The sequence below is a fragment of the Ixodes scapularis genome, unplaced genomic scaffold (genome assembly GCF_016920785.2).
Source record: "Ixodes scapularis isolate PalLabHiFi unplaced genomic scaffold, ASM1692078v2 PGA_scaffold7__128_contigs__length_106722199, whole genome shotgun sequence".
Lineage (NCBI taxonomy): Eukaryota > Metazoa > Arthropoda > Arachnida > Ixodida > Ixodidae > Ixodes > Ixodes scapularis.
Genome location: NW_024609882.1, coordinates 15,061,826 through 15,088,516, shown reverse-complemented (window position 1 = coordinate 15,088,516; position 26,691 = coordinate 15,061,826). Strand labels below are relative to the sequence as shown.

The 26,691-nt window shown below is 47.2% G+C and overlaps 1 protein-coding gene across 1 annotated transcript in view; it reads right to left on the bottom strand.

Annotated features, from left to right (window-relative positions):
* The window catches only part of LOC115310068 (PAS domain-containing serine/threonine-protein kinase), a 33,256-nt gene that overhangs the window by 2,718 nt on the left and 3,847 nt on the right, over positions 1-26,691 (bottom strand). Inside the window, exons 3-16 of the mRNA XM_040500296.1 lie at positions 19,683-20,066; positions 18,164-18,328; positions 17,474-17,617; positions 16,737-16,871; positions 14,842-15,102; positions 13,868-14,022; positions 11,519-11,801; positions 9,952-10,201; positions 8,599-8,883; positions 5,968-6,179; positions 3,468-3,629; positions 2,638-2,901; positions 1,835-2,017; positions 217-367 (exon numbers count right to left, since the gene is read on the bottom strand). Coding sequence (XP_040356230.1) covers positions 217-367; positions 1,835-2,017; positions 2,638-2,901; positions 3,468-3,629; positions 5,968-6,179; positions 8,599-8,883; positions 9,952-10,201; positions 11,519-11,801; positions 13,868-14,022; positions 14,842-15,102; positions 16,737-16,871; positions 17,474-17,617; positions 18,164-18,328; positions 19,683-20,066 — 3,034 coding nt within the window. The remainder of the gene's footprint in view (positions 1-216; positions 368-1,834; positions 2,018-2,637; positions 2,902-3,467; positions 3,630-5,967; positions 6,180-8,598; positions 8,884-9,951; positions 10,202-11,518; positions 11,802-13,867; positions 14,023-14,841; positions 15,103-16,736; positions 16,872-17,473; positions 17,618-18,163; positions 18,329-19,682; positions 20,067-26,691) is intronic.

Sequence of the window (26,691 nt, the reverse complement as noted above, 5' to 3'; positions counted from 1 at the left end):
TTAATTATACTTCTATATTTCTAAATATGACCTGGAAAACCCAAATTGCCAAAACACTTATATAAAAATAGAAAAAAACCTTCATTTCTTTCCAATAAGCGCTTTGAAACAAAGCGCCTACAAAAGGTCTACCTCATTGAGGCTCCCTAAAAATTGCGGCTTTTTTCTCTGCTTGTAAGACAACGCCGTCGAAACGATGCGGAGGCAAGCGCAAACCTTCAGAGGTCTCATATGGGGGCCTGAGACAGGCCGAGATGGTCTCCTCGACGTCCAGGAAGGGGTTCTCCCCAAAGATGAGGGTGTACAGCGTCACCCCCAAGGCCCACATCTCCAGCTCGGGCCCAGCATAGGGGTTGCCCTGCAGAACCTGGGGGGGGGAGGCAGGCACAACATCCATTTCACACACTGTCCAAGGAAAATCAGTGGCCAAGTTTGCTAACGCCCTGCAACTCGGAGCATGTGGACCAAAAGCTCGCGCAGAGGGACCCAAGAATCCTGGGCTAGACGCTTGCCGCCGCCAGTTTCGATCTGGACAAGCATTGTGCGGTCATGCATCGCTACTGCCCGACGCTCATTAAAGACTGTACTGCGCTGGCTGCACTTTTATGGTGAAAACTTCAGACGCCTGGTGTGGCTGACTAACTTCAGGCTGCCCAAACATACGCACGGCACAATTACAATCACTTTAGACCACCAGTCTCAAAATTATTCGAGTTTAAGGGCCAAATAACCCACCCCCGAAAAATAAAGGGCCACCGAGGGGGAGAAAGCAACACTGCTATTTCTTGGAAAAAGAAAAAAGCAGCAGCAGTGGTGTTTTGCAAAGCAGCCGATCTTCCCAGCGGCACCCTGGTGATTTTCTAGAGCCTTGTGCTTTCTGCTTTTTGTAAGCTCACCACTTTACCATCTTTAGCTTTTACTTGCAAATATGACTACTTGGACCCACCCTGATATAAGATTTAAAACACCGACGTACTGGCAGTTTTCAATAAAACGAGAGCAAGCAATATCTCTTCGTATGTCCCTGCCCTGTCGCAGAACGCTTCTCATATGCTGACCTTTTTTCAGATCTGTAATCGAGGACATTGAAATGCCCGTCCTTCTTTAATGATATAGAACAGCACGACTTCACTCTGACAACAAAATACACGACCCCAAAGGTCGTATTTTCGTTGCTGTCTAGAACCATGCAAGTTGTAGTCATAAATAAAAAAAAAAATACCACAATACAAAAAAAAAAATTCCCAGAGGTGCACTCACTTTTGAGCAGAGCAGCTGATCGCGGGAGCGGGCATGCATGACACTTCGAGTCCGGACGGTTCGGAGACAAGAAAACTCGAGTTGCAGAACGACTCAATCTTGGACATCACTGCACTGGCGCGGATCGCGCGGGAACTTCAAATTCGGCTTTTGGAAATTGTTTTTTTACTTCACAAATACCAAGTTCCCAAGCTTCGAATTTTGAGGGACTGCTTTCAATCGTTTCGGAAAATTAAAAAATATATAATTTTGACCTGTCAGTGCCTCAAGTTACATACTCCTACATTTTTTTTCAAGAGATGCTTTCTCAAACAAAAAGGGTCTGGCAGCATTGGGAAATAATTGTCGCGTCATGAAAAACGCGCGGAGGGTAATATCATTTCAAGAGATCGGCACAGGTACGCCAGGTTGAGAGTTCCCAGTCTACCCGACCGGTGGCACCAGCATGTTGCGTCAAGAAGTTACGAGAGATCGCGACGCACGGTCAAACTCAAATGTGCAAGCCGGCCTGGAGACGAGCGCTTCAAGATTGAGTAAAGCTTTTCCAGGAGGATCATCGTCACCTCTGGCTCACCTCCGGGCTGCAGTATTCGACGGTGCCGCAGAAGGTGGTGAAGTACCGGTCGGGGCCCATGAAGGCAGCCGAGCCGAAGTCGATGAGCTTGACGTGGAAGCACTCGTCCAGGATGATGTTCTCGTCCTTCACGTCCCGGTGGAGAACCCGCAGGCCGTGCAGGTACGACAGGGCGCTGACCACCTGCTCGAGAAACGTGCGGTCAGCGCGATGTTTGTAGACCTCGAAATACTTTAAGCATGTTCAAAGTTGCCGAACAGCCCTATTCGATTCGAACTAGAAGCTATAAAAATTATATCGGTACAAGTAAAATAAACTAAAAAGAAAGTATTTTACTCAAATAAAATAAAAATGTAAAAAAAAAATTTTATGGCACAGGTGGAAGTGGGAAGGCCAAGGAAGGACACGAATGAGCGAAGTAACTTTGCCTCAAAACGCTTTTCAGAACACCATATCTTTAAATACAGGCCGCGCTCTGTCGCCACATGGGCAGAACCGGTCATACAAGTAAAAAGGCAGGACACAAATAACAACTTGACCTTGAAAAAATTTAAGCATGTGTGTTGAAGCATTTAATCAAGCTTGCAAGACACAACACGTGTTGCAAACGAGCTGTTCACGTGCCGTTTGCGTGTGTGCAACATCACAAGGTTACACGACTGACACCATGGAGCCAGATGATATTACGTCACGTAATGTAACGGTGTCACGCCGACGACAATGTGTGAGCACAGTCTACTAAATTTAGTGGGGCGTCACGCTTTTTCCGCACACATTCTGCGTAAAAAACCGAAAGGACTGGCCTGGCGGAAGACATAGGAGGCCAAGGGCTCGTCGAGGCAGGGGGACCTGTCGATGAACTCAAAGAGGTCCATGCCGGCGCCGTGCTTCTCCATGACCATCTGGAAGTGTCCGGCGTTCTCGAAGACGTCCAGCACCCTTACAATGTTGGGGTGGTGCAGGGTGGTGAGCAGGCTCACTTCCAAGGGCACCACCCGGCCAATCAGACTGTCCGTCACCCAGCTCTCTTCGTACACCTTGCTCTTGCGGATGAACTTGGTGATCACCTGCGAGGGGTAAATGCACCTCGGCTTGTACCTTGTCCGTTACCACATGAACCTTCTGCCGCAATGTTTCTCATCTTTGAGTACAGTAGTCTCTCGTTAATTCAAACCCCAGGGAGCCACAAATTTTGTTTGAATTATCGGAAGTTTTAATTGTACGCGGGTGTTGCCTCTCTGCAGCGCACCAGTGCTCGGAAAGAAGCCCACCCAACGGGGCCGCGAGAACAAAAAGCTTGAATTACACGAAAACCCGGTTTGAATTAAGGGGTTTATGAATACATTAGAAATATGGTGGAACAACCAAAATTTTGGAATTTGTTTGAATTAACCAGAAGTATGAAATATCAGAGTTTGAATTTTCGCGAGCCTACTGTATATGGCAGATTAAAACCATACTGGAATTTTCCTTGTTCTTTCATGTTTCTTAATCTAGCAGTTTGTTACAACTGGATCTCCAAGAGTTGGGCTGCCAAAACAGGGCTGAGGACGTCGTTTCGTTATGAACAGGCCGCAACGTCGGTAGGTATCGGGTTGGCAACAATGGCCGCTGCAGGGCTGGTGCTCCTCACCAGAAGGCGGTCTGTCTTGCGGTACGCCATCTTGACGCAGCCGTAGGCACCCTTGCCGATCTGTTGCAGGGTGGTGTAGTGGTCCGAATAGATGCCCCCGGTGTACTCGGACTCCGTGCTCTCTGCAGACTCGTTGGGCGCGGCATTGTGATCGGGGTCCTCCTTCAAAGCGAGCGGGGAAGACACAAAAATCAAATTGTCCTCCTGTTCAGGCCACACCTGTGGCCTGAACAAGGTTTTCACAAATACAGTATATCGCATTGTGAAAGAAAGTCAATTTCATCTGGAACACACTGACATTGTTTGGGAAAACTATCATTAGGAAACTAATGGAATACCCCACATTTTTCTTCACTAGATACGCAGCAGAGTGATCAGAGAGCAACTGTGCAAACAAAATTTCCAAAAAGTAATTTATTTGATGCTAACGTCGCGCTGAAAAATCTAACTTCTTGCCTTTTATGTCGTCGAGGTAGTGTTAACATCTTTTTAAAGACAACAACAAACTAAAATAGACAATGCCACAGTTGCGTCGTCCATTAAATTCCAGTTAGGAAAAACAATGAACGAGCCTTTCCTTTCGTCCTGTGGCCGAACAATAGTTTTCCTAAGGTCAAGTTTCTGCCAAAAAGTGGAACAGAGAAAAATGTGTTTGAAGTGCTCAAGCCTTTACCTTCTCTTTAGCATTAACAAACATAAAAATAATTTATATAAAAAAAAACATATGCAGAGTAAACAAATGAAAATTTTTGGGTGTACCCGACCCGAGGCACCCTCCAGTGAACTGGCAGTTCCACAAAAAGCTATTGTCATGAGTAACGCAAGCGGTTCACATGATTCTCTCGCAGAGGTTTCATGTGCCGACTTTCCTCAACACAACTGAAAGTAGCACTAATTTGGGTGAAGCCGACATGTGCAGAAGCAACATGCACAGCAACTAAGCTCACAACCCCAATTCTTCCCACCACGCAAAACAGGGCAAAGAGAGAGGAAAAAAGGGTGGACCACGATGCTGACCAATAACCCCAAAACACTTGCTATTGAACAAGAAACCACTGAAAGGATTAAAAGAAAGAAGCTTCGAGAAATGCGACAACTGTCCAGGGCAGAAGGAACTGCCAAGGAGCATCGTAGGCAAAAAGGGATGATTTGAGAAGTGTCCAGCTCCTCAAGTGATGACGATTGTACAACTGCCATTCAGCTTGATGAAACTGAGAGTGATGTGTCGTTTGCTGTCGATCACGAGCTCTTGGAAATTGATTGGCTGACTGATGAGGTCAAAACTTGACCAAGATGACTTTGTCCTTGTGAGGTTTCGCACCAAAAGATTGGTTATGTTTCTCGCCAGTAGAGTTGAAAGTACCGACGACTTCTTGTGACGGAAAGACGACAGCGGGAAGTTCCACTTTCCGCTTCAGGTAGATATAAGCACTGTACCGAAGACCAACATTGTGTCAAAGTTGCCAGACTTGCACACAGTTGGAGGAACAAAACAACTGCTATCGTCCTTCATGTTTGATGTCGACTTGTCGGCCTACACTGTTTATTAGCAGTGGCGTAGCAGTGGCCCTGGGCACCAGGCATCCCAGTCCTGTAGGGGATGTTACCTCTGGCAGCAGCACCCCCCCCCCCCCCTTCCCTTTTGTACAAAAAATAATGATATGAAATTTGTACAAAAAATAATGATATGAAATTTGTTCCATACCTCCCCCTCTCCCCTACGCCATTTCACTTTTTATTTTTTACAAGTAGCAAGCCCGCCGTTACACAGGGATGTGGCGTGGTGACAAGGAACACTGGACACATTATAAATAGCGTTGCAGGTTTTTGGTATATTTGGATAAACCCTGAAGAGTAACCCCCGATCCGGTTTTATCGAAATCAAGAAAAACGAAAAAACCCAAAAATGAATCTTTCCTCAAATTTAAAAAAAAATGGAGCTTTGTGGGAAGAAGATTTTATCTACAGTTTTCCTTTGCGTTAACTCAAAACGCAGCCTGCTTCAAGGTGTCTACGAGGTCTCTCCTTTCTTTAGGGACAATGCCCATCTCGTTTCTTTTTAATATTGCCGAGATTCTCTTTGAGTACTATTAGGGTCGCACGCCTGATCGCTGACGACCGAGAAATCATACGCCCTCGTCCTGTTTACTTCGACGCAAGCCTCAGACAAACGCCAGTCTTGTCTAACACCATAAAATAGACAAAAAGAAATGCCGAATCTGTTGTAAAAAAATAAACCACCCCCAAAAAACGCCCGCGAACTCTAACAAAAACAAACCCCGAAAACAGAACCCCGCCTGCGACTCCTTAGACTGCAAACTTCAAGATAACTTTTTTTCTTTTTTTTTTTTTTACTTGCATGTTACTTTACCAAGTTGTTAGTTTCTGCACAAATTTGGAAGCAACCCGTAAATAATTGCAGGGTCACTTTTTGTCGTGGCTCCCCCGGACTAACAATGAAATTGTTGAAACTGTGTCGAACAAAGGGACGAGCCTGCACCGAGCAAGAGCGGTGCCAACTCACCGGATCAACGTTGTTGTGCGACGATTCACCGTCCGAGCAGGACGATCCGAGAGTGAGGGACCTGAGTGGGCAGGACGGCGTCGGGTACTGGGGCACATAACCGTCCACCTCCAGGTCACGCGAAACCCAGAGACAGTAGATGGAGGATCCTTCCTCCAGCTCCACCCTCCGGATCTGGTACACTATCGCTGGGGAACGCACGTGCATGAAGAGAGGAGCAGTAGAGGGCTTAGAAGGTTACCTTGAAGCACCTCAATTTGTTTGTGTTTATCCTACAAGTAGCAAGAAATGTGCCGATGCAGGAGACGCGTGCCCTGTGTGATCCTCGCTCGTGAAATCTTGTAAGAAATTCGAAATGTGAATTTAATTAAAATCTAGGTTACCCTACTGAAATGTGGAAGGTGACTGTGTCAAACCAGAAAGTGTGAGTTGCACATATGGTAGGATTTATGCATACTACAGTCGAACCCGGATATATCGAAATGAAAGGAGAACGTAAGATAGTTTGATATATCGATAATTTGATATACAAAAATATGTTAACTTAAGCTCCAGTTGAAATTTCCGTGCGTCTCTGCTAATACCGAAGGCCACGACAAACGGGACCATACCAAATAGAGCCTCTAAGAGCCGCTAAATACAGTATAGCTTAGTTGACGATCACAAACACCGGGAGAAGCGACTGGCCAACGTTTTAGTTCGCTATAGCGAGTGTCCCCACCGAGAGTTTGATACAGAAAATAAACACTCATACACTATTACACGTGATTTTCAAGGGGATGTTTTGACTGTTTGATATAAACATTAATTCAAAATACCCAGGTGTGATATAACCAGGCTCGACTGCATACCCTTCATGTTCTATTGTAACGAGTGTAATGATCGGTGAAGGGCTGATAACATACTTTATATGTAGTATTGATTACCAAGTTGGCACTTTGGGTTTCATAGCAGCAAGATTCAACTTATCTTTCAGGCCTGGCATGTGCCATGTCTGGAACCACCTTCCCAATAAAAATCATGAGCCATTCCACTCTGTTAAGGTGGATGACCAGCAAAGCTGTTTAGCACACGACAAAAACATTGCCTAGAATTTTGAACAAAGGTACAAACACATTAATTGTCTTGATCGATGGTCATATCGATCAAGCGCAAGTGGTCACCGACAACACTTGCAGCGCACGAGTCCACTTTGCAGAATCCTGCACACTGCCGATGTTGGTCAAGTCGTCGTCGAACCGCTGCTAATCACACACCCTACAACCTGGCCAGAAGGTTTTTGTTGAATTTAGCGTATGCTCCATTAAAGTTGACCAATTTAGAAGCACGGTACCTGCGTCTTTGTGATGTGTTCTTCGCCCCGTGACGTTAGTCATCGCGGGGCAGAGAATGCGTCTGGTGTGAGCAGTGCGAGCTTGAAGGCCCCTACGCACAGTTCCAGTGACTCGCTTTCATTTTTCGACGCAGTGCAGTCCAACGCTCTCAAACGCAACTCTGCGTAGGGGCCTTGAGGCTGAGATCTTGATCACCGTTGGTCTTGTTTTAGAGTTTGATTTGCGAGGACTCTCGCGCAAGCGCATGACGGGACCGCCATCCCAAGAGAGACGAAAACTAGGCACGCAAGCGCTTGGAACAATGACAAAAAGGGTGCGCTATCCATAGTAACCCTGAGACCTAGGAAAAATAAAAAAACGGACAGTGCAACAAAGTGTCTTAAGATATCATTCACCAGCTCGCCTGTGTTTTTTACCTTTCTTCACAGAGTGCGCCACGAGTTTTTGTTGACGCACATGAAAAATCCACAAAACCCTAGCCATAAACAGCTTTGCTGTAAAATAGAATTCCGGAACCTAAGACACATGGAGGGTGGGTGCACATGTACACACTATGTGGGGTCTTTTAAGATGTTAGATTGCACAGAGCGAGGCTGTTGTTGTCAACTTACAGTCGGTGACAGGGAAGCTGCTCCCACCTTTCCCCACTTTAGCAGAGCGAAAGCTGGAGAGGAGGTCACCTCCTCTCTACGGTTAGCTCTGCTGAAGTCAGAAGAGGTGGGAGGGCTTCCCCAAGTTCCCCTGAACTCTTAAAAAGGCACCGACACTCCCAAAAATTTTTTTTCTTTTTTTGCTAGGCCATTTAATATGGTGTCAGGAGACTACCCCATTAATTATTTGCAACAGATTCGCATATATTTCTTATTAAAGCCAAGAAACGCAACTGTGTTTCTTGCTCGTTTCACAAAGCAGAGCGCCGCCATATGTCCTAACACGTAACGTTTTACTCCCACCGGGAGTGACACGCAGGCACTTGAGGAAGAGGTTCGACCAGCGCCGGTGTCCTCTCGGCGAGGAGACGAGCGGCGTGTGGGCATTTAACCGGCAGTCGACCCGTTAACTTTCCTTGCCGGCGCCTAACCGGACATGGTAAGGTGCCAGCCACATAACATATTCCGCGTTAATAGCTGCCGCCAGATCGCTCGCCACGACACTACGGTGGTAATAGAACAAGCGTCGTCAGATGCACCTCGAAGATAGTCACGTACAAAAGTGTCATTACGTAAATAAAAACGGCTGCGGCAAACAACACCCCACAATCTGAGAGGCGTACCAATGTGGGAGCCGTCTCGATGACGACCTTGACCCGTATAGGACCCCTCAGCGATGCTTAGCAGTGACTCTGAGCTCCTGAAGGTCTTGAGCTCGGCACGGAGGGCCCGCTCCCCCGACGCCGCGTCCTCGCCCGCCCTGGACGACGGGGAGGCGTTGTTGGGGCGCCAGGAGTTGCGGCGCGGCGCCCCGTCCTCCTGCGTGTTCTCCTCCGAGCTGTGCACAGTGCTCGACGTCATCGTCGACGTGGAGTGGAAGCTGTCTGACGTCGAGAGGCGCACCTCGCCTGCGGGGACGAAGCGCATCTCGAGTCACCGTGGAGTCGGGGCCGAACTCCGTGCAGCAAAAATAAAAGCGACTACATTGTCCAACGGTGTTTTCTTTATGTGCGGCTTTGGAGCAGTGGCCGTTGCATTGCACGCAACCGCATGCAGGGTGAACGTGCTGCCGAGCAAAGTTCGTCGGTTGTTCCCCACATATTTGCTCCATAAAGTTCAGCCCTAACGGACCAAGTAACCGCATATGTCCAACACAAAATGCATTATTTGGTTGGCTTCTACCAGCTACCAGTAACGAAAGTGTCGCGCAAGTGCAGCATCTGCATTAGGTCGGAACATGTGCCGTCTCTGACCGAGCAGGAGTCTCGACTGAATACCGACACGGCACCGGCGTCCAAGCTTCCGTACGCAATGCAGGAAATCCATCGCTACAGCTTCGTCACTGGCAGGGTGTGCGGGAGGCGCGGGGAAAGAGAACAAGCACATGCTTCGAAGGAAACGGACACGAAAGATGGCACGGCCAAAGCTGGGGCGTGCAATCGCAAGACACAAACTTTTGTCGCACTCCCTTCGGAACGCCAGCTTGGGCAGTGCTTTCTTTCGGAGACGCCACACGCGACAACATTTGTGCCGTCGAAGCACGTGACGCCTACCATGTTTCTCCGTGCGACATCACCGCGGGGCAGCACGCGACACGTCGTGTCGCCGCCGCTTTTGCCGCGACAGTTTGCGTGAAGGGGAAGTATCTCCACACCACGCGACGTAAAAGGCTACATTGCGAGATGCGATAACCCTGGTAATGAGCCACTGGCAACTTCACCTTTCAACCGCAGATGAAATCGGCCATTACAGATAGATAATAAGGTGTTAAACAAAAGAATAAATAAAATAAAGACCAATCCTAAAACTGTAGTCACTGATGAGCCGAGAACGGCAGGAAGGAGGCGCTAGCTTCATACATTTGACAACGCTTTCGCGTCTCGAACATGGGCGCCCAGCCAAAGCATTGCTGTCGGTACGCCGTTCTCGCTTCCATCGGTGACCGTAGATAGCTCATCCCGAGAGCCACGACTGACCCAAGGGGAGCACGAGGTCGTCTTCGTCCTCCTCCTCTTCGACGAGCCCGCGCAGGAGGCGAGCGGAAGAGGTGCACGAGGAGTCCTCTCGGGACGCGTGGTGCGCCCCACGGTGCTGGGTCTCCGTCTTCAGCGTGGACGAGTCTCCCGAATAGAGGTCGCCCCCGCCCCTCAAGGGACACGAGTCCAGCTGGTCGGCACTCGTCGAAACCTGCACGCAAACGACCCAGTCGCAGAGGTCGACGTGTGTCTGGAACGGGGGTCTCTAAACCCCGGCCCGCGGGGTTCGGAAACCCCTGTTGAATCGCCTCTATTGCACACTTGTCATCGCCGGCATCTCCATTCCCATGGTCGGCAACAGGTTAAGAGTGAAGTGGAAGTCCCTCCCACCTCTTTCCACTTTAGCAGAGCGAACGCTGGAGAGGAGGAGACTTCCTTTCTGGCCCGACCATGGTGCCCCATTGTATGTCTGCGTAATTAAGTTTAAATTGTTTTCTGTAACCATTACTGCCATATTCATTAGTCTTCTGCCATTTGCAAATATGCGAACGTTCCCATGTACCTCGAAAAAAAATTGGGTTGTGTGTGCGTTTATACAGCCTAGAACTTGGTCCGCCTCACAGGGGCGACGAGTCTCCCAGCTGTAGATGAGAAATTTAGCCAGTGCGGTACAGCCGCTAGCCTGGGGTCTTTAACGTGCACCACGCAGTAGTGATACACGACCGCACGCCGGTACGATGCTCATCCAGATCGAAACGGGCAGGGGTGGGGCTCGAACCCAGGATCCCTGGGTTCTGCAGCGCGAGCTTCCGCTCCACGTGCTCCGAGCTGGTGTGCGCTAGACCACTCGGCCACCAATCCCCCCCCCCATGTACCTCGATTTATGCCTGGTGAGGTTTTTTAAGGGCAAAGCTCCTTAGGGTTTAGCCTTGTCCGTCCGGCGCCCGTGCTCACATTGATTGCCATCCCATCATCAATCAACATCATTCACCACGTGGAGATGCGGTCATTTTTTTGCTGCAATCATTATGCGATATAACTAGCTAAATATTCGATTATACTATATATTCAACTGTATTACTCGCAAGTCATAATATTTTCATGTAGGCTTTCTATTATTACACCCTAGGTTCTAGAGTAATAGAAAATCTAAGAGATTATTTTTTTTCTCTAGTTCAAACTTTTGCATTAAAATTTTTTTGTCTATTTACTTAGTTTTCTTTTCGCATTTATATTTACTTGTTTATTTTCTGGCCTTCGAGGCTGCGAGACACACCTAATTCGGTCCCTCAGCCATAAAGTTTGAAGACCCCTGGTCTAGAAAATCAAAGATTGAGCCCCAAAGACCAGCGTGTTCCAAGTTTTGCTTACCTGCGTGCCATCAAGCGAATACTGTGTACAAAATGTAAGCTATGTTCAAAAAGTGTGCCCACTCTAAACTGCCTTTCCTTTCCCCCATCCCCGTTCCCGTTATAACCCTCACTCCGAAATGCGTGACAAAACAAACTGCAGTTCATGCCTGGCATATCCCTTCACCGCAAACGAATGACGGACTGTCGTGACCCACCTTGAGCCCCACGTTGCCGTTGATGTCCCCACTCGTCCCCGCTGCCCCCGAAGTTTCCCCGCCCTCCCCGGAAGGGCCCACCAGCGGAGCCAGGGGCTCCGCTGCCGACGTGGATCGCTGGAAGGGGGCCGTACTGCTGCGTTGCCTCACCGAAGTCACCGACCCCGTCAGGCTCAGGTCCTGAAGGCCCGACGTCACCGCATCCTCCAGCATGGACGCGTGCCCGCCACCTCTTCCCGTGGAACACCGCGCCGAAAACGACTTTCCCAGCGGGTTAAGCGGCCTGCGTTTGGGAGGTGGCTTGCTCTCAAAGTGCTGACCTTTGCGAGTCTTGCTGTTGATTGTGAGTAGTGTTGACATATGGGTTAGTCGCCTTGTTGTTATTAACAAACAAACGGCATAAAAGCAGTGTTGGGAAGCACCTTAAGTACTTTGTCATAACTACCAAGTTTGGAGAAAAGAGATCTGGGATATTCCCAAAGGGAGAGGGCGAGGGGGGGGGGGGGGGGGTAGCAGTTTTATAAAAAGGAGTATTGACAATGAATTTACGTAAATACTTCATTTGTACTGCACTACTCATGCTAGCGAGACACAGCTGGGCATCGCTATCATTGCTGCCGTCTGTTGCGACTGCAAAAAATCCTTGTTTAAGTGCGGGGAGGGAGGGGGGGTCACTTTGCATTTTCCGGGAGACTTTTCTGTCAATCGTACAACTGCATGAGGTGGTCAGAATTTGGGAGTCTCCCGGGTAATACGGGGGACTTGACAGGTATGCATTGTACTTAAATACTATTTCAAGTATGTTTAGAAAGCTTGTACTTTACTGCGAGTACATACTTGTACTTCACATAAAGTAGTTTTCTTCGTACTTTCTGAGAAACGTACTACAACTCGAGACTTCAAAGTACATTCCCTTAATCTGGTCTCGGTTTTGTTAGATCTTTCAAGGACCACGCAATCACGGCCCTGGCTTCCCCAATACTGTACACAACTTCTGAGGTTGAGTAAAGAGTTCAACAACCTCTAACAAAAGAAATGGTGTATCGCCATGTGAAAACACGCTATAGACTTTCAAGACGTCGTCTGGTCATTTTTCCGAGTGAAGAATGGCGGCTATAAGACCATGGCGGCTATAAGGCCATGGTCGCAGAAAAACAGCACGCCGTTCTTATCCCGGACAGATGCAGCGCTCACAATGTGCGGCCGCAATTAAGCGCAGGCAGTCTGAAGTTCCTGCTGGCAAACACCACTGCTAAAAGCCATCCTCTCGATCAGGGCGTCATTGCTACAGTCAACGCGCTCTACAAGAAGCGGATATGCGAAAGAGTCGTCTTGAAATTGCAACGAGAGGAGCCCATCAAGGTGGACCTGAGGGAAGCCATTGACATAATCACCGCGTCGTGGTGACAAGTAAAAGCCACAACCATCCAGAAGCATTTTTGCAACACAGGGTTTGTGCGCAATGCCGGGGATTCGGAGGACGCAGGTCGGCGCAGTGATGCAATTCACAAGACGAACAGTGTGGAAGACATGTGGTCCAACGTTGTGGAAGACCACTTTGTTCCTGCAAATTACAAGTTTCAAAACTATGTAGATGAAGATGACAAGGACTCTGTTATCCGTGGGGAAGCAACCACCGATGAAGCTATTGTTGCAGCGGTGCGAGGTTCTGGGGCGTGTCCACCCAAAGATGAGTCGAACGACGACGAAGAGAGCACGTTGGAAGTTTCAAGCAAAGACGCACTGGAATTCTTGTAGAAACTGAACGTTCACTGTGAGCAGAACTCCTTCAGTGATGAGGTGTTCAAATGCCTTAGCGTTATCAAAGACCAGGTCGTCCACCATGCCGTTGAAAGGCAGCGCCAGGCAAAAATCGCTAGTTTCTTTCAAAATGCACCACGTGCTCGAGAGAGAAGTCTACTAGTCTAGTGAAATAAGAGCTTTTCTCAGACTGAGCTCTATTTTGAAACTAACATGAAAGAAATTTTTTTTACAAAAGTAAGTTGTCTCATGGCATGTAATTTGACCAGAAAAATTTATGTTTTGATGTGCGTGATTTTTCGCAACTCCCATTGACATACATTATATGCGGCCTACACTGTACTTTACCCAACACTGCATAAAAGATCGACAAATAAGAGGAGAAAAACATTTTTCTCGGTGCTGTCCTATCCTATATCCCTTGTCTACGTAACAGTGGCACAACCAACATATTTCGAGTTTGCTACGTACAAGTACTACAAAAGGCTCGCTTCAACTTTGCTCCATTACATCCGCATGTTTACTAGAGCAGTCTTTCCTAGGCAAAGGTTCTACTGAAGATATGGCGTCCAGCTGCAAAGCACCTACCTGGGTAGTTCAGAGCACTCAGACTCTGGACGATCGTCCAGAAAAGCGCAGGCCCTCGAGTCTTCCTCGTCGTCGTCTAATGGAGGCAGTGGTACCGAATCCGTGTCCAGGTACTCAAAGTCGTCGTAGAATGACGGAATCACCACCGTAATGTGCTGCAACGCGAAATGTCGGGGAAGGCTGTTATCACTACAGCTGCAATTATCCGTGCCAGTATCCTTTTAACCATAACACCACGAAATCATGGAATGCCCAAGACGGAACTACGAGTGGCCGGCTAGCACAGAACTGACTCTGTCGAAACCAAACTGTCCTTTGGCATGAACTGGTACGTCTCGAGCAGGAGCTTCGCTTTGGCTCACAAGATGCCAAAGTACAAAGAAATGAAGGAAGTTCGTGCTAGAGGCGGGACAACAAACTCCTCCACGCCATTACCATTCCGTCAGTGACTATAGCAGTATGCTGGCAATACACGGGGATTCATTGGCACTGCGCCAGCGCTGCGCCGGTATAGTTTTGCTGGCAAAACAGCAGACGAGCTTTCTCAACGGCCTCTCGCGACGGATTAACCGACTTTCCCTGGAGCTGGGATTGACTGCAGTCATACAAACATTTTCGGGGTGCATAAATTTCATTATAAAATGTTCTAATATTGAAGTTTAGTGCAACACTTGCAATACATCGGGGTTCAACGGCATTGCGCCGGCACAATATGAGCAAAACTGTGGTTAAGCTTTCTCGTTGGCCGACCACGACGAGCCATTCACGTCTGCCTGAAGCTGGGACTGGCCGCAGCCATAAAAACATTTATCAGGATGCATACATTTCTATATTGAAGAGAGCCTACCATATACAAGGAAGTTTTCTAGTGGTGTGCCGGCAATACGTCGGGGTACTGTGGTGCCACGCCGGCACGACACCAGCAAAATTACGGCCAAGCGTCTCTCATCGGCCGATCATGACGGGTTACCCACCTTCCCCTGAAGCTGGGACTGGCTGTATCCGAAGAGCATGAGAGAGAAGTTTGTGTTGCAGGAGTGGATGCATCCGTCTGGCAGCACCGTGATCATGCCGCTGATGTTGGCAAACACCCAGACAACGCCTCGGTAGGCCATCGGGGAAGGGGAGGGCGGCCCCCGCCCCTCCACGCCGTCGGAGAGCGGCTCCAGCAGGATGCTCAGCGGGAAACTGCCGCCGTCCCGCGTGCGCCCCGTGGCCTGCTGCTTGCGCACCGTCTGCATCAATCGCCGCCACAGGATACGGTCGTTGATCCGATTTGCTCGGGGAAAGGCTCGTCGAATCGCGTGGATCCTCACTTCAGTAATGCGTCATGATCTTCGGAGCTAGAACGGTCAGTATGGAAGCATGGCACCTAGTTGCTGAAACAAAGCAACGAGTCTGTCTCGTCGGAAGACATAATAAGATTGAAAACCTTCGCGGGGGTGCATTCCAAATCTACCGTAGAATACCGCGCATCCGCCCATTCCACACTAAGCGCCCACTCCCAAATTTGTAAGATCTTAGAAAATATGCACAGTACATTGATGTGTAAAATTCATGACCGGACAAGCACCCATCCTCCATTTTTTCGAGATTACCTTTAAATTTTGAGTGGGCCACTTGCCCGGTATTTTACGGTATGCTCATATTTCGACGAAAAAAGTGTGGACTTCAAAAGACTACCGTAATATACCAAGCATGCACCCGAATCGCAGCAACTGCCCCCCCCCCCCCCCCTCCCTCCCCTCCCCTCGGCCGAAGTCTTAGAATGACTGCAACCATATGCAAAAACAATCCAATAATCGTTTCTTTTTTTGCAGCAATGTGTGTCTCGCATCTATAAAGAAATGGATTAATGAGGATAGTTTAGGAAAGTAATTGTGATGACTTTCAGTAGTTACTTGTGATCGATCAGGCGCCAGTACACAAAACGAAAGATGTAATGGACGCTGCTAGGGCGCTGGACATATATTCTGTACGTCCATGCAGGCTGCGCCGCCGTCCTTCAGCCAGCCAATCCTCATTCAAATAATTCAAACATTCGCTGAAACAACAGCAAGAAAACCTTTACGTGACGCGACGAAAAAAACTGCAAGAGGAAACCTCCAGAAGCCTTCGCGGCAGGACGTTCTCGATTTCATGTTGAATGCGTGGGCCACAGTAACCGAGGAAGTGATTCGCCAATCCTTCAAAGGCTGCGGCGTCGGCACCGCACTCGACGGCACTGAGGGCAGGGGGCTCCACAAACATCTGGCAGGCGTTGGGTCCCCATCGGTGCCCCATGATCATGCTGCCCTAACCGACGAGCACATCGATCTACTCTTCCGTTTAGGCTCGGAAGAGTCATTTGACGGGTTTGGTACCTTTGCTTTGGCTTTGCTGTTTTACACCAAGATAATTTGACTCCATGACCAGTTTATGCACTTTTCCCCGTGGAAGTTTTGTTTTCTCGCGTCGGTGCGCTCATACTGGCTCGGCAAACGATGGCCATTTGCCGAGCGCGCGAGATGGCCGCCGTTTTGATTTCAGTAGTTGGACCAAGGGCCCACCCGATCGTGTGCTCTTTCTGTATTTTTGCTCTTGGGCCTAGATTATCTCCAGACTTTCGCACTTGCTCGGTATATTATGGTATGCATAGTTATTTTGGTTCTTTGTAGCAGCAAGTTTCCCGTTTTATTTCCTCATTACAAAGGTTGTCTCAACAAAAAGAGCATGCAACGAGATCTGGCCCTTTTACATCATAGTGCAGCGGCATCCCCGATTCTGCAAACCCTAGAGCAGGGCTTCTTTTCTTTTTTACATATCACTGGTTACGGTTTGAGCCAAGCCTCGACGACAAAGAGGCTATCTATGGGGGGAGGGGGCTAACCTTGAGCACACCGTCTTCGGCAGGGGGCAGCACCAGGGACGGGATGATGTCCGTGATGGGAGTACCCTCCAGGTCTGAACCTTCAGAATAACCACACAGGACGGCTAGGCTCTTGTCCGCAGTCAGGATCTGGCCCTGGGTTGTGTACACAGGAGATGGCACGGTTCATTTGCTGCTCGTCTGGACCCCATGAGCCGGTGCTCACAATAAGTTGTTTAGACAACCTCCGTGGCATAGTTTCAGCTCTTCGAGAAGTCTTTCTGTGACGTACCTCATTAAATTGTTACACTCCGGTCGAAAACGAAACCAAAATAAACGACTGGTGTCGCTTTACTGGAACGAAATATGATCACATCCGAAATATTTTACGTCAAAGTGAAGCCGCGTACTCCACTAAAACCGATTTTAAAGATGCGACCAGCTGCTCTTCAGTGGGCAGCAGGCGGGTTAGCTTTTAGTCGAGGAACACTGGCACTGCACTCCCGTGACGTCACGTCACAGAAGAGCTGCGGTTGATTCTGCACATATTGTACCGCGTACCGCAGCACCATGGCGACATCGCTTCGCGGCCATACGACTTATAATCAGTGTTGCCATCTCCCTAGTAGATAGTTTCGGTTTTGCCATAGACGCCCGACACCAAACTTTGAGCCGCGAAATTTATAAAATTACACACAACACCGGTTCGAGATGCGCTCCAGGCACCACAGCCGAAAACTGGAATCGGCACCACTCACCCTGGCGGCATCAAAGGTGACCGTAGCTGTGGTCCTCTGAACGGGTTCCATGACCACCAGGCAGCGGGGCTCAGAGTCCGAGTCGAGCTTACGAACCCAGACGGATACCGGCACCACCTCACCATCACTGTCGATCAGGTCCATCTGGAACGTCCGGCCGATCGAGTGAATTCTGTACGGTGCCGGAAATCCAATTCTGCAACTCCGTGCGGAGCCAAACGGGGTGCCAGCTCGGCTACGCATGCGGGAATATCGAGCCCTCCTCCAGACTAATAGACTGATGCTTCAGTTGCACGAAACTATATGTAGTCCTTAACAGAAGGAGAATGGCAGTATTCACTTGTTGCCTTTGGTGATGCTTTGGCTGTGCGTGTATAATCGACACCCTCGAAACACCAAAGCGTTCTAGAGGGAGGATAATCCGTCATAATCCTACAAGTGACTATAGCGTTAACATCCCCACTACGCGGTAAAATTCAATCGCAGTTTCATTGAACGACATTAGGTGATCGGCGAATCAGTCGATCAGATAATGTCAGTCGACGGAACTGACATTACAATGTACCGTGTGGCAGGTAAATAAGGACGCGACTGCAGTTAGGGCCCGACAACCGGTACAAGAGGCACAGGAAGAGGCTGCGTCGAGTTATGAGCACGTTCCAACGAAGGGAGCGACAAAGAAGCACTGACCACTTTCCCAGCGATGACCACCACCTCTCCGGCCTTGTCGACGTCGGCATCCGCCAGGGCGTACTGCCCCTTCTTCATGACCAGGAAGTCGCAAAGTCGCTTACTGCCCACCTGGGTGCCCATCACCCCCAGCAGGGCACAGGCTGCCTTGTTGGCCGTCAGGATCTGGGGTCGGGAACAGATTGTTCATTGGTCTCCGGAATGACGCAACAAAACCAGCTAAAGCATCGGTGAAGTACTAAGGATTGGAGAAGGTTCAATCTTGAAGGCAATTTCTCAAGTGAAAAATGTCGATAAACGCAGTGTTTCACTATGTATACATTGAAATGGAATGCCAGAACACAGTTTAAACTGGTAGCCTTTTTTCATTATGCCTGGAGTTCATTGTGTACAAAGCCACATCAAAAGGTAGGCAGAACCCCTTACTTTACGCTCATCATAGTTTTCAAGAACAGTGTGCAAAATACTCAGTCCCAAAAAAAGGTTCCCCTCTCAAGCTTTCCCCTCCATGTCACGATGCCTGTTGCTGAGCAACTTGGGTAAAAATGCGTGCCTCTTCAATCTTCTTCATGAAAATAAATCTTATTTGGCTCTTTCGGAGGGATCCAAACATGTGAATCCTTGACCTCAACGTTTAGAAGCTTAATTCTTGTCCACTGGATATATAATCCCAGTAATTCCCGCAAGAGCAAGACCTTACTAGGGCGCGCCCGATTTACTCTGGTGGCTTCTGTTATGTCACGAAAAAGTCAAATTTGGAGGTTTTATGTGCCAAACCTACGACGGGCATCTGGCACGCCCCAGCGGAGGACTGAGGATTGATTTTGTGTAACCGAAAGCTTGGTTACCACGGCGCCTTTTCCGCAATAAGCCTCCGTCATATTGCGGGCACCTCGGTCGGGATTCGAACCCGCCACCTGGGGATCCGTAGGCCGGCGCTCTCGCCTCGGAGCCACCGAGGCGGCTTTTGTTATGTCACGAGCAATGCTGGACAAAGGTAGCTCTTGATACTACAAGGCAGGAAACATCTGCTCCGCAGCAAGGTATAAGACAAGTTATAAATGGCACCCGAAAAGACGCCCTCTCCCCTCCCCCCCAACGCAATCTGAAGTAGCAACGGCTATGCACTTCTAACTTTCTAACTTCACATTAAAACCAAGCGCATTGAATAGGCGTGCCGCATCAATGTTCGGTTGGGACTCATGTTTAATCAATGAGTCGAGAGATGCTCGGCGTCGAAATGGCACGTACCAATCGCCGAGTTTCCGTCGTCGTCGTGCAATGTTTCACGAAGAAAGAGAACAGAGCAATGGGGGCTTTGAACATTCCATAAGCTCCATTCACCTCTAATTCTTAAGGGGCAGTGGAAGCTAAGAGCTCGTTAAACTAGTCAACCGTCAGTCGTGCACCACGTGATCACATTCTCCGCACGTGCTCACGTGCAAAAAGCAGGGTAAGCTGACGAGGTCCTGCAAGCCCGCAGCTTTCCTTGCCCCTAGCTCTAAGGCGAACGCCTCACCTGGGTAGACGAAGCATCCACGGTGAGCACGGCTTTCCCGGGGCTGAGCAGGGCGGCCGGCGGGCAGGAGGCGCCCCCCGCGCTGTAGAAGACCCAGCTGCCGCTGAGCAGGTTGGTGCTGCCGCCGTGTCCTGGCTGCAGCTCGGGCCCCTGGCCGGAGCACGGGGGGCCCCCGTAGCTGAAGGCGCACAGGGCGTCCCCCCGCAGCTTGCTCAACGTGCACTTGCGCTGCTCCGCCATGGCCCCATCCGGCCGGCGGCCCGGCGCCGTGGGCCGGCCCTCCGAGCGGCACAGCCGGACCACCAGGTCAAGGGGGCTGGCCGGGTAGGCGCGGCTACGGGACTTCCATCGCGGGGTTCCCGCACTCTGCGACTGCGTCCACGTCTGCGGGGGTCGCGTACGTGCGTCTCGTTAAGGGGACATGTGGTGTCTCGGCACATCACGGCTCTGAGCAAGTGGAGCTGAAGCTCATGCTGCCAAACCCAGGGATACTGGGCTCAACCATGAGGCACAAAATAAGCTACGCTTCAGAGTAACAATGCTTCGGCCTCCTTTTTGCTTAAGATCACAGTTGCCAGTTGTCTGAAGCTTTATCTGAAATCGCAAGAAATGTTTGATATCGCAGGAAATGTTTTTCCGTCCTCCAGAAATGTTAAAACAGCTTGCGACAGAGAAAAACAATATCACCCGAGCTTTCCAACCCCGTATTGTCACGAATGACAAATGATGAGGCAACGTATAACCGAAGAAACTAAACGTTTAATGGGGCAAACTTGTGCCCAAAACAAAATAGGAAAAGGTTAGCGTCGCAGGCATCGATGTCGTCGATGCAGCAGGATCAAGCGCTGGGGCAAAAACTTACTTTGGCTCGCCACGCAAAGCCGGCCCTTATGTACACGCGTGGTCTTCTGGAATAATCGGCGTAGAAGGTTCGACACATAGAACATTTGGACCTAGAATAAGCAACAATGTTCTCGAATACACCAGAACGCGACATTTAGACACATAACAAAAAGAAGCGTCCGCTCCCAGGCATCGAACCTCAAGCCCTCTGCGTAGGAGCCAAGGGCAATAACTAGTCGGCCACGGGCGCGCGCTTGCAGACGCGTGTGGCAGTATCTAAAGCCGATGAAGTCACACTTTTGAATTATGACGATCGACAGTTGCGTCTGCTCTGCACTAAACACCAAGATGGCGGCATTCACTAGCAGATCGGGGCACGGAGTGCCGATATTGTAAGCGTAGCTCATTTGGTGGCTCTAGTCACGCCTGCTCGTTTCGATTTGCGCAAGCATTGTAGCACGTACCATGTACTCTATGCCGACACACCCAACTACAAATGTTGCTTCGGCATTGTACCGGCATGTCGTGCATCCCTATCGCGTGAAGCACGTTCGGCTAGCAGCTGCGTTACACTTGCTAATTTCTCAGCTGAATTTCTCACCTACAGCGAGACACCAGATAGCCACTGCAGCTGACTTGCTTCCCGGTGTTTAAACAAACACGCAACAGAACTACTGGAGTGTCCTTCATTGTTTTGGGGGCAAAAACATACTTCTGCACAGTTTTCACTTATTTTGCAAGGCCTAAAGCCAGCTGCACAATTTTATAACTTTCTAGTCACCTCTTTCTCCGTCAAAATTGTATTCGCCAAATATTCGAGGTCGCACGAAGCTACAGGTACAGCGCACGACTTTTTATTTATCTGATACCCGCACAGCCTTTCAGCATTACAGCAAGAAGGAGGGGGGGACGGATATGTGCACGCAAACGAAAGATAATTGAACAGGTAATCATCTCCAATAAGCTGTGCACGAAGCACCAAGTAGATAGGACAAAATGCATCACAATTCGCGACAATAAAAGCTTTTTTTTTTTTTTTCATTTTGCAGCTTTCAAAGCATTTTTTTTTTAATATTTTGTAACATTAAAGCATTTTAACACATTTCGTGACATTCAAAGCATTTCTCACAATCATGACATATTTTTAAAAAAATCAAATGATACATATGAAACCCTGTCCCTTGGAGTACAATAAGGTCTGCAGCTCCTATACCTCATTTTAATTATAATCTACTGTGTTAGTAAGACTTCTGCTTGGGATTTATTTCTGACACAATTGTATACTATCAGTCAAATGAAGCTACCGAATCCAAAGCAGTGCATAAAAGGCATCATTTGACAAGATTAAGACAACAGCAGAAGGCAATCTGTTCTACTGGCAAACTGTTCTCGGAAAAAAATGACCTCTTAAAAACTGCAGTCTTACACCTATATTCGTGCACTTTATGAATATGATCCACACACACGTGCGGATAGGTTATATGGGGAAAACAGGTAGGTTTCACGTGGGATGCCAGTCCAGGAGTGAAATACACTGCGGACAAACTGCAAATGAAGCCAAGCTCTGCGGCAATTCAGTGTACTCCATTTCAACATTTTTCTGGAGCGCGTTGCACTAAACTCTCTACTTTTTACTCATTATTCTAAAACATACCTAGTTGCTATATTTTGAACTTTTTCTAATTAATTTTTATTTATACCCATACGGTAGAGGCATATTCTAATGTAGGTATCATGTTTGTTTTACACAATACTTCCCGCGTAACCTGTGGAAAGTCATGAGTGTTTCGACGTAAGAAACCCAAAGATTTTAAGATTTTGCTACGGTATAATCTATATGCCGATGCCAACATAACAAAGATGCGAGGTAAACACCTAATACTTATATTTGGAAACTGATCTATCTTAAATTCATGTTGTTGATTTCATAAAAAGAACCGGTGGTTGATAGTTTTCTAGAAAAATACATGCACACGGTTTTATCTAGATTCCATTTCCTTTGTCATTTCCTGCACCCTATATGTATTTTATCTAGGCCCCTTTGAATGGTGTTGTCACTACCAGATGTTACTTCTCTACCATAATATGCAATCATCTGCAAACATTCTCATGCATGAAATAACCGACTCATTGTTTACATATACTGTAAACGATTTATTTTTCACAAGGACCTAATTTTTGCAAATTTCACGAATCGCCTACAATTCGCGAAAAATAGGTCCCGCGAATAATTCCGGTAAAATATAAATGCACTGGAATCTAGATGGAGCTCCTACCGCGTCGCGAAGATTAGAACCCGCAAATTATTCCAAAATTTTAGCTTTGACCTAAATTGCAAAACATTGATCCCGCGAAAAATAAGCCGTTTAAAGTATTAAAAATAATAAAGGTCCTAGAACTGACCCCCGTCGGACTCCCAATGTCACTTGTACAATTTTTTATTTTTTATTTTTTTATTCTCTCCCATTTATTACAACGTACTAGCATCTTTTGTGTAAATATTCGGAAATCCAGGAGATAACTTGACAGTTCATACTAAAATGCAATAACTCTTCTTCCAATAACTTATGAGGTACCATATCAACTGCTTTACTGAAGTCTAAAAAAAAAGTCAAAAGTTTTGGCTTCAGTCAAATCGTAAGTAAACTAGGTTAACTGCGTGACTATAGTAATGGTTCGAGTCCGTAAAACACAAAAAATAAAATCGGGAGAACATGTCTTTGCCTCAAAACGGTAAACAGCACATAATTCACACACAAAAATGCAAACATGGACAGACTCTTTAATTAAAATGGCTTGGTGCGAGAGGAATTACAGCATAATCAAAAGGGGGGACTTCACAACATCTTATTAGTAGATCACATCACGGATTGAACTTCAACTTTCTTTTTACAAGTCTATGGCTGAATAAGGACAAAGGCCAGTTTGATATGACAGACAGTTTGATAGGGGGCCATGAAGAAACTGACACTAGGAAACGAGGTGATCCTTCGCTTCCCATTGTGATGTTGCCGCAACTTTCTCGCGAAGCATCTCGCGTAACGCGTGGTTAGCGGTTGCAATGATTTTCCACATTCCTGCTTTTCTAACTTCTGGGGTGCTATGGCCACGCTACACTGTATCTTCTTTTCTGAAGTGTAGTCACTGCTGCCAAGAAATAATCTTGCCTTTGTTTGTTACAAAAAGGGAGTTCTCTCATTTGCAGTCATTGTGTCCCAGACATGAGAGTGTCTGCTTCCGGCAGAAAACAGTAGTTAAAATGTAAAGGGCAGTGTGAGTCGACTCGGTGCTTCAATCACAAAGAACTAACACGGTAAACAAGAACTGATGCCTGTTCCACATTTTATAAACATGAATTACTGCCGTCATATAAATAATTAATGCAGTGACATTCATGAAGCACTGAGAATGTTTTCATGCCACCGGAGAATACAAGAAAGATAAATTTTAATATATAAGGGTGTGCCTAGGTTTGATCACAAGAAAACAAAAATGGCAGGAGTTAGATTACAGTAAGTTATATCAGACTACCATCAAATCATGTGAACCTAGAATATTAAAGAGACCCGATGGAGACAAGGAATGCAGATGTGACATCATCACTTAATGGGCTGTCGCAACCTCATACTTCTAACTCGTCACTCCCTCATTTCATCATACTGCAAAGAACCTTAGTAAAACAGTGACTGCTTGTGCAAGATGGTGGTCCACTTAGCGAAATGTCAGCTGCCACTAATGCCTCCCTTTGCTCAAGTTGCCCCACCCAGATACAGCAATATACTTTTGGACACTGTCTAGGTTTTTTTTGTACTTACGGAGACAGTTTTATGACAACAGTGTTATTTAGACATACAGGGTGTGTCAAGAGATAGCTTTAAAGAAAGGGATGAGCTGGCATTTTGCAATAGCAAGGCCTGACAGCTTTGAAGGAAGAAGGCGGAGTACACTCAATACAACTTAACTCTGTTGAAACTATTGCTGAAAGTTGCTTTCATTCTTGGGGTGCTATATATTACTACTAGGTCACCTAAATATTTTGAGAATGTTTTGCTGTGTAGTAATTAAATATCATATATGTGGTTGGATGTTTGAGGGGAAAACTGTCACGTCTGAAAGACACACCCTAGTGTATCTGAAACCTGAGAATGTGCACCCCAGTCCCACATACACGCATTATACAGTTAAGGGGGCCAGGAGCTTTATATTTGTATATTTATTAAGAAATAAACCATATCCTTAAAAAATAAGGGTATCATAGAAAAAATTAAGGCAATCCCAAATTTTTCTATAAACAAACTTTTTTTTTTGTGAGGAAAAAAACAGAAAAACAATAAGGCACTAGGCGTTTTTTAGATCTATGTATTTAAGTAGGCTGCTTTCAGTTATGAAAATGCTAAGTAAAAGCAAAAGATACAAAAAAGACACCAATAAATCAATGCCTATTCAGTTTGCCATTATAAAATAAATTTTGTGCGGGCCAATTTTTTAAGCGCTCGTGGATATTTATAGTCCTAACTCAAAGTGAGGCAAGTTGAAACCTTAATTAGTCTCACCTTAAAAAAAAAAAATACTTAAAAACATTTTTTTATAATCTTTAGAAAAATCTGAAATCAATAAACACAAGGTGCTTCATAACAAAATAGAGCTACAGCATAGTCGGTCAAACACTGCAAAAAATTAAGAGGGGATTGCTTTGAAATTACTTTTCCTATTGTCTTGTTTTCTTCCTTTTTCTTTTTATTTAGTAAGCTCATAATAACAGAGTAATAAATTCATAAAATGACTAGCAAGCTTGACGAATGCATAGCAAAATATATTAAACATTTCTCTTTTAGATGAAAAATATTTAAAAAATACATAAGTAGTTTGAGGACAGCCTCATGAACTGACAAGTAAATAAATGGTGGGCGTGGTCAGTAAACTAGTAACAAAAATAAAGAAAAAAAAAGGGAGGGGGGGGGGGGGACACAATTTATTTAACCGCTCTTGCTGTCAACACAACATTTACCGTCTAGAGACCTAGTCTAAACCTGACATCGCGATGCTCGAGTGCGTTGAAACGATCCACAAAGGCTATTTCCAACACTCTAATGTAGAGCGAAGGTCATCCAACAAAACGCATTCAAAAATAATACAATAAAAAAGAATAGCACAGCCATAAAACTTCAGAGCGATAAAACGTGTCAAACAAAATTCGAGAGCAGAGTCGCCCACTAGCATAATGAATGAGCGAGTAGCGACAAATGCATGCACCCCATTGAGAAAATGAAACTGATACAACGATCACGCAAGCCCGCAAACGGTGTCAGATTTCGTTACGAAGTAGAAAACGAAAGTCTCGCTAAGTTACGCGAAGCCCAGCTCCTAAAGCTGAAATGGGAGCTTCAATTGAGGCACCTACTATTCGTTAGAACTTCAGAAAGGTTCGGCAATTCGCAGAGCGGATGCCGCCGACTTACCCACGAAGTGAAGCTTGACGGGTGGTAGCAGACGACAAACAGAAACTCAAACGGTTACAACCAAACGCCGGAGAAATTTTGCCTCAATCAGACGTGCAGGTAGGCGCGGACGAGCCACCGATGAGTTGGGAAAGGCGTCAAAAAAACAAAAACAAAGGATAGGACGTCTGCTGGCGTGCAGTTTATAAGACCAGGAAGCACGAGAACTGAAACGATCGATATGCTGACGCGCTAACCATCGTCTGCTCCGCTGCTCCGAGTTGCCCGAAGCGCCCGCCAGGAGAAAAAAACGCAGATGGAAAACCGGCAAAAACCCGATGCGGATCGGTCCGGAAGCGACGAGCAATTGGAAATTACAACAAGAAAAGGTGGAAGGCAGACTGAAACGGAAGAAAGACGAGTGTGTGACCAAGTCTGACTTGTTTCGATTTCGGTCCGCGGTAATCGAAAAAAGGTAAAAGTTGGCCGGAGAAAATTTAATTGGCGAAGTTCCAAGGGCGCAAACTAAGCGGTTGAAATAAACAAGCACTGTTTACTATTTAGCTAATGAGGAACAAACAAGGATCGCGATGTTAGAGTTAAAATAGCTGCGTCATTGTTTTGTTTTTTCCGTATTTGTTGTTCTTTTTTGTTTATCACTCAGGCACTTGAATTTGGGGACCACTTTCGGACTCAAAAGTTGTTTCAAACTCGTCAAAGTCTGGCGT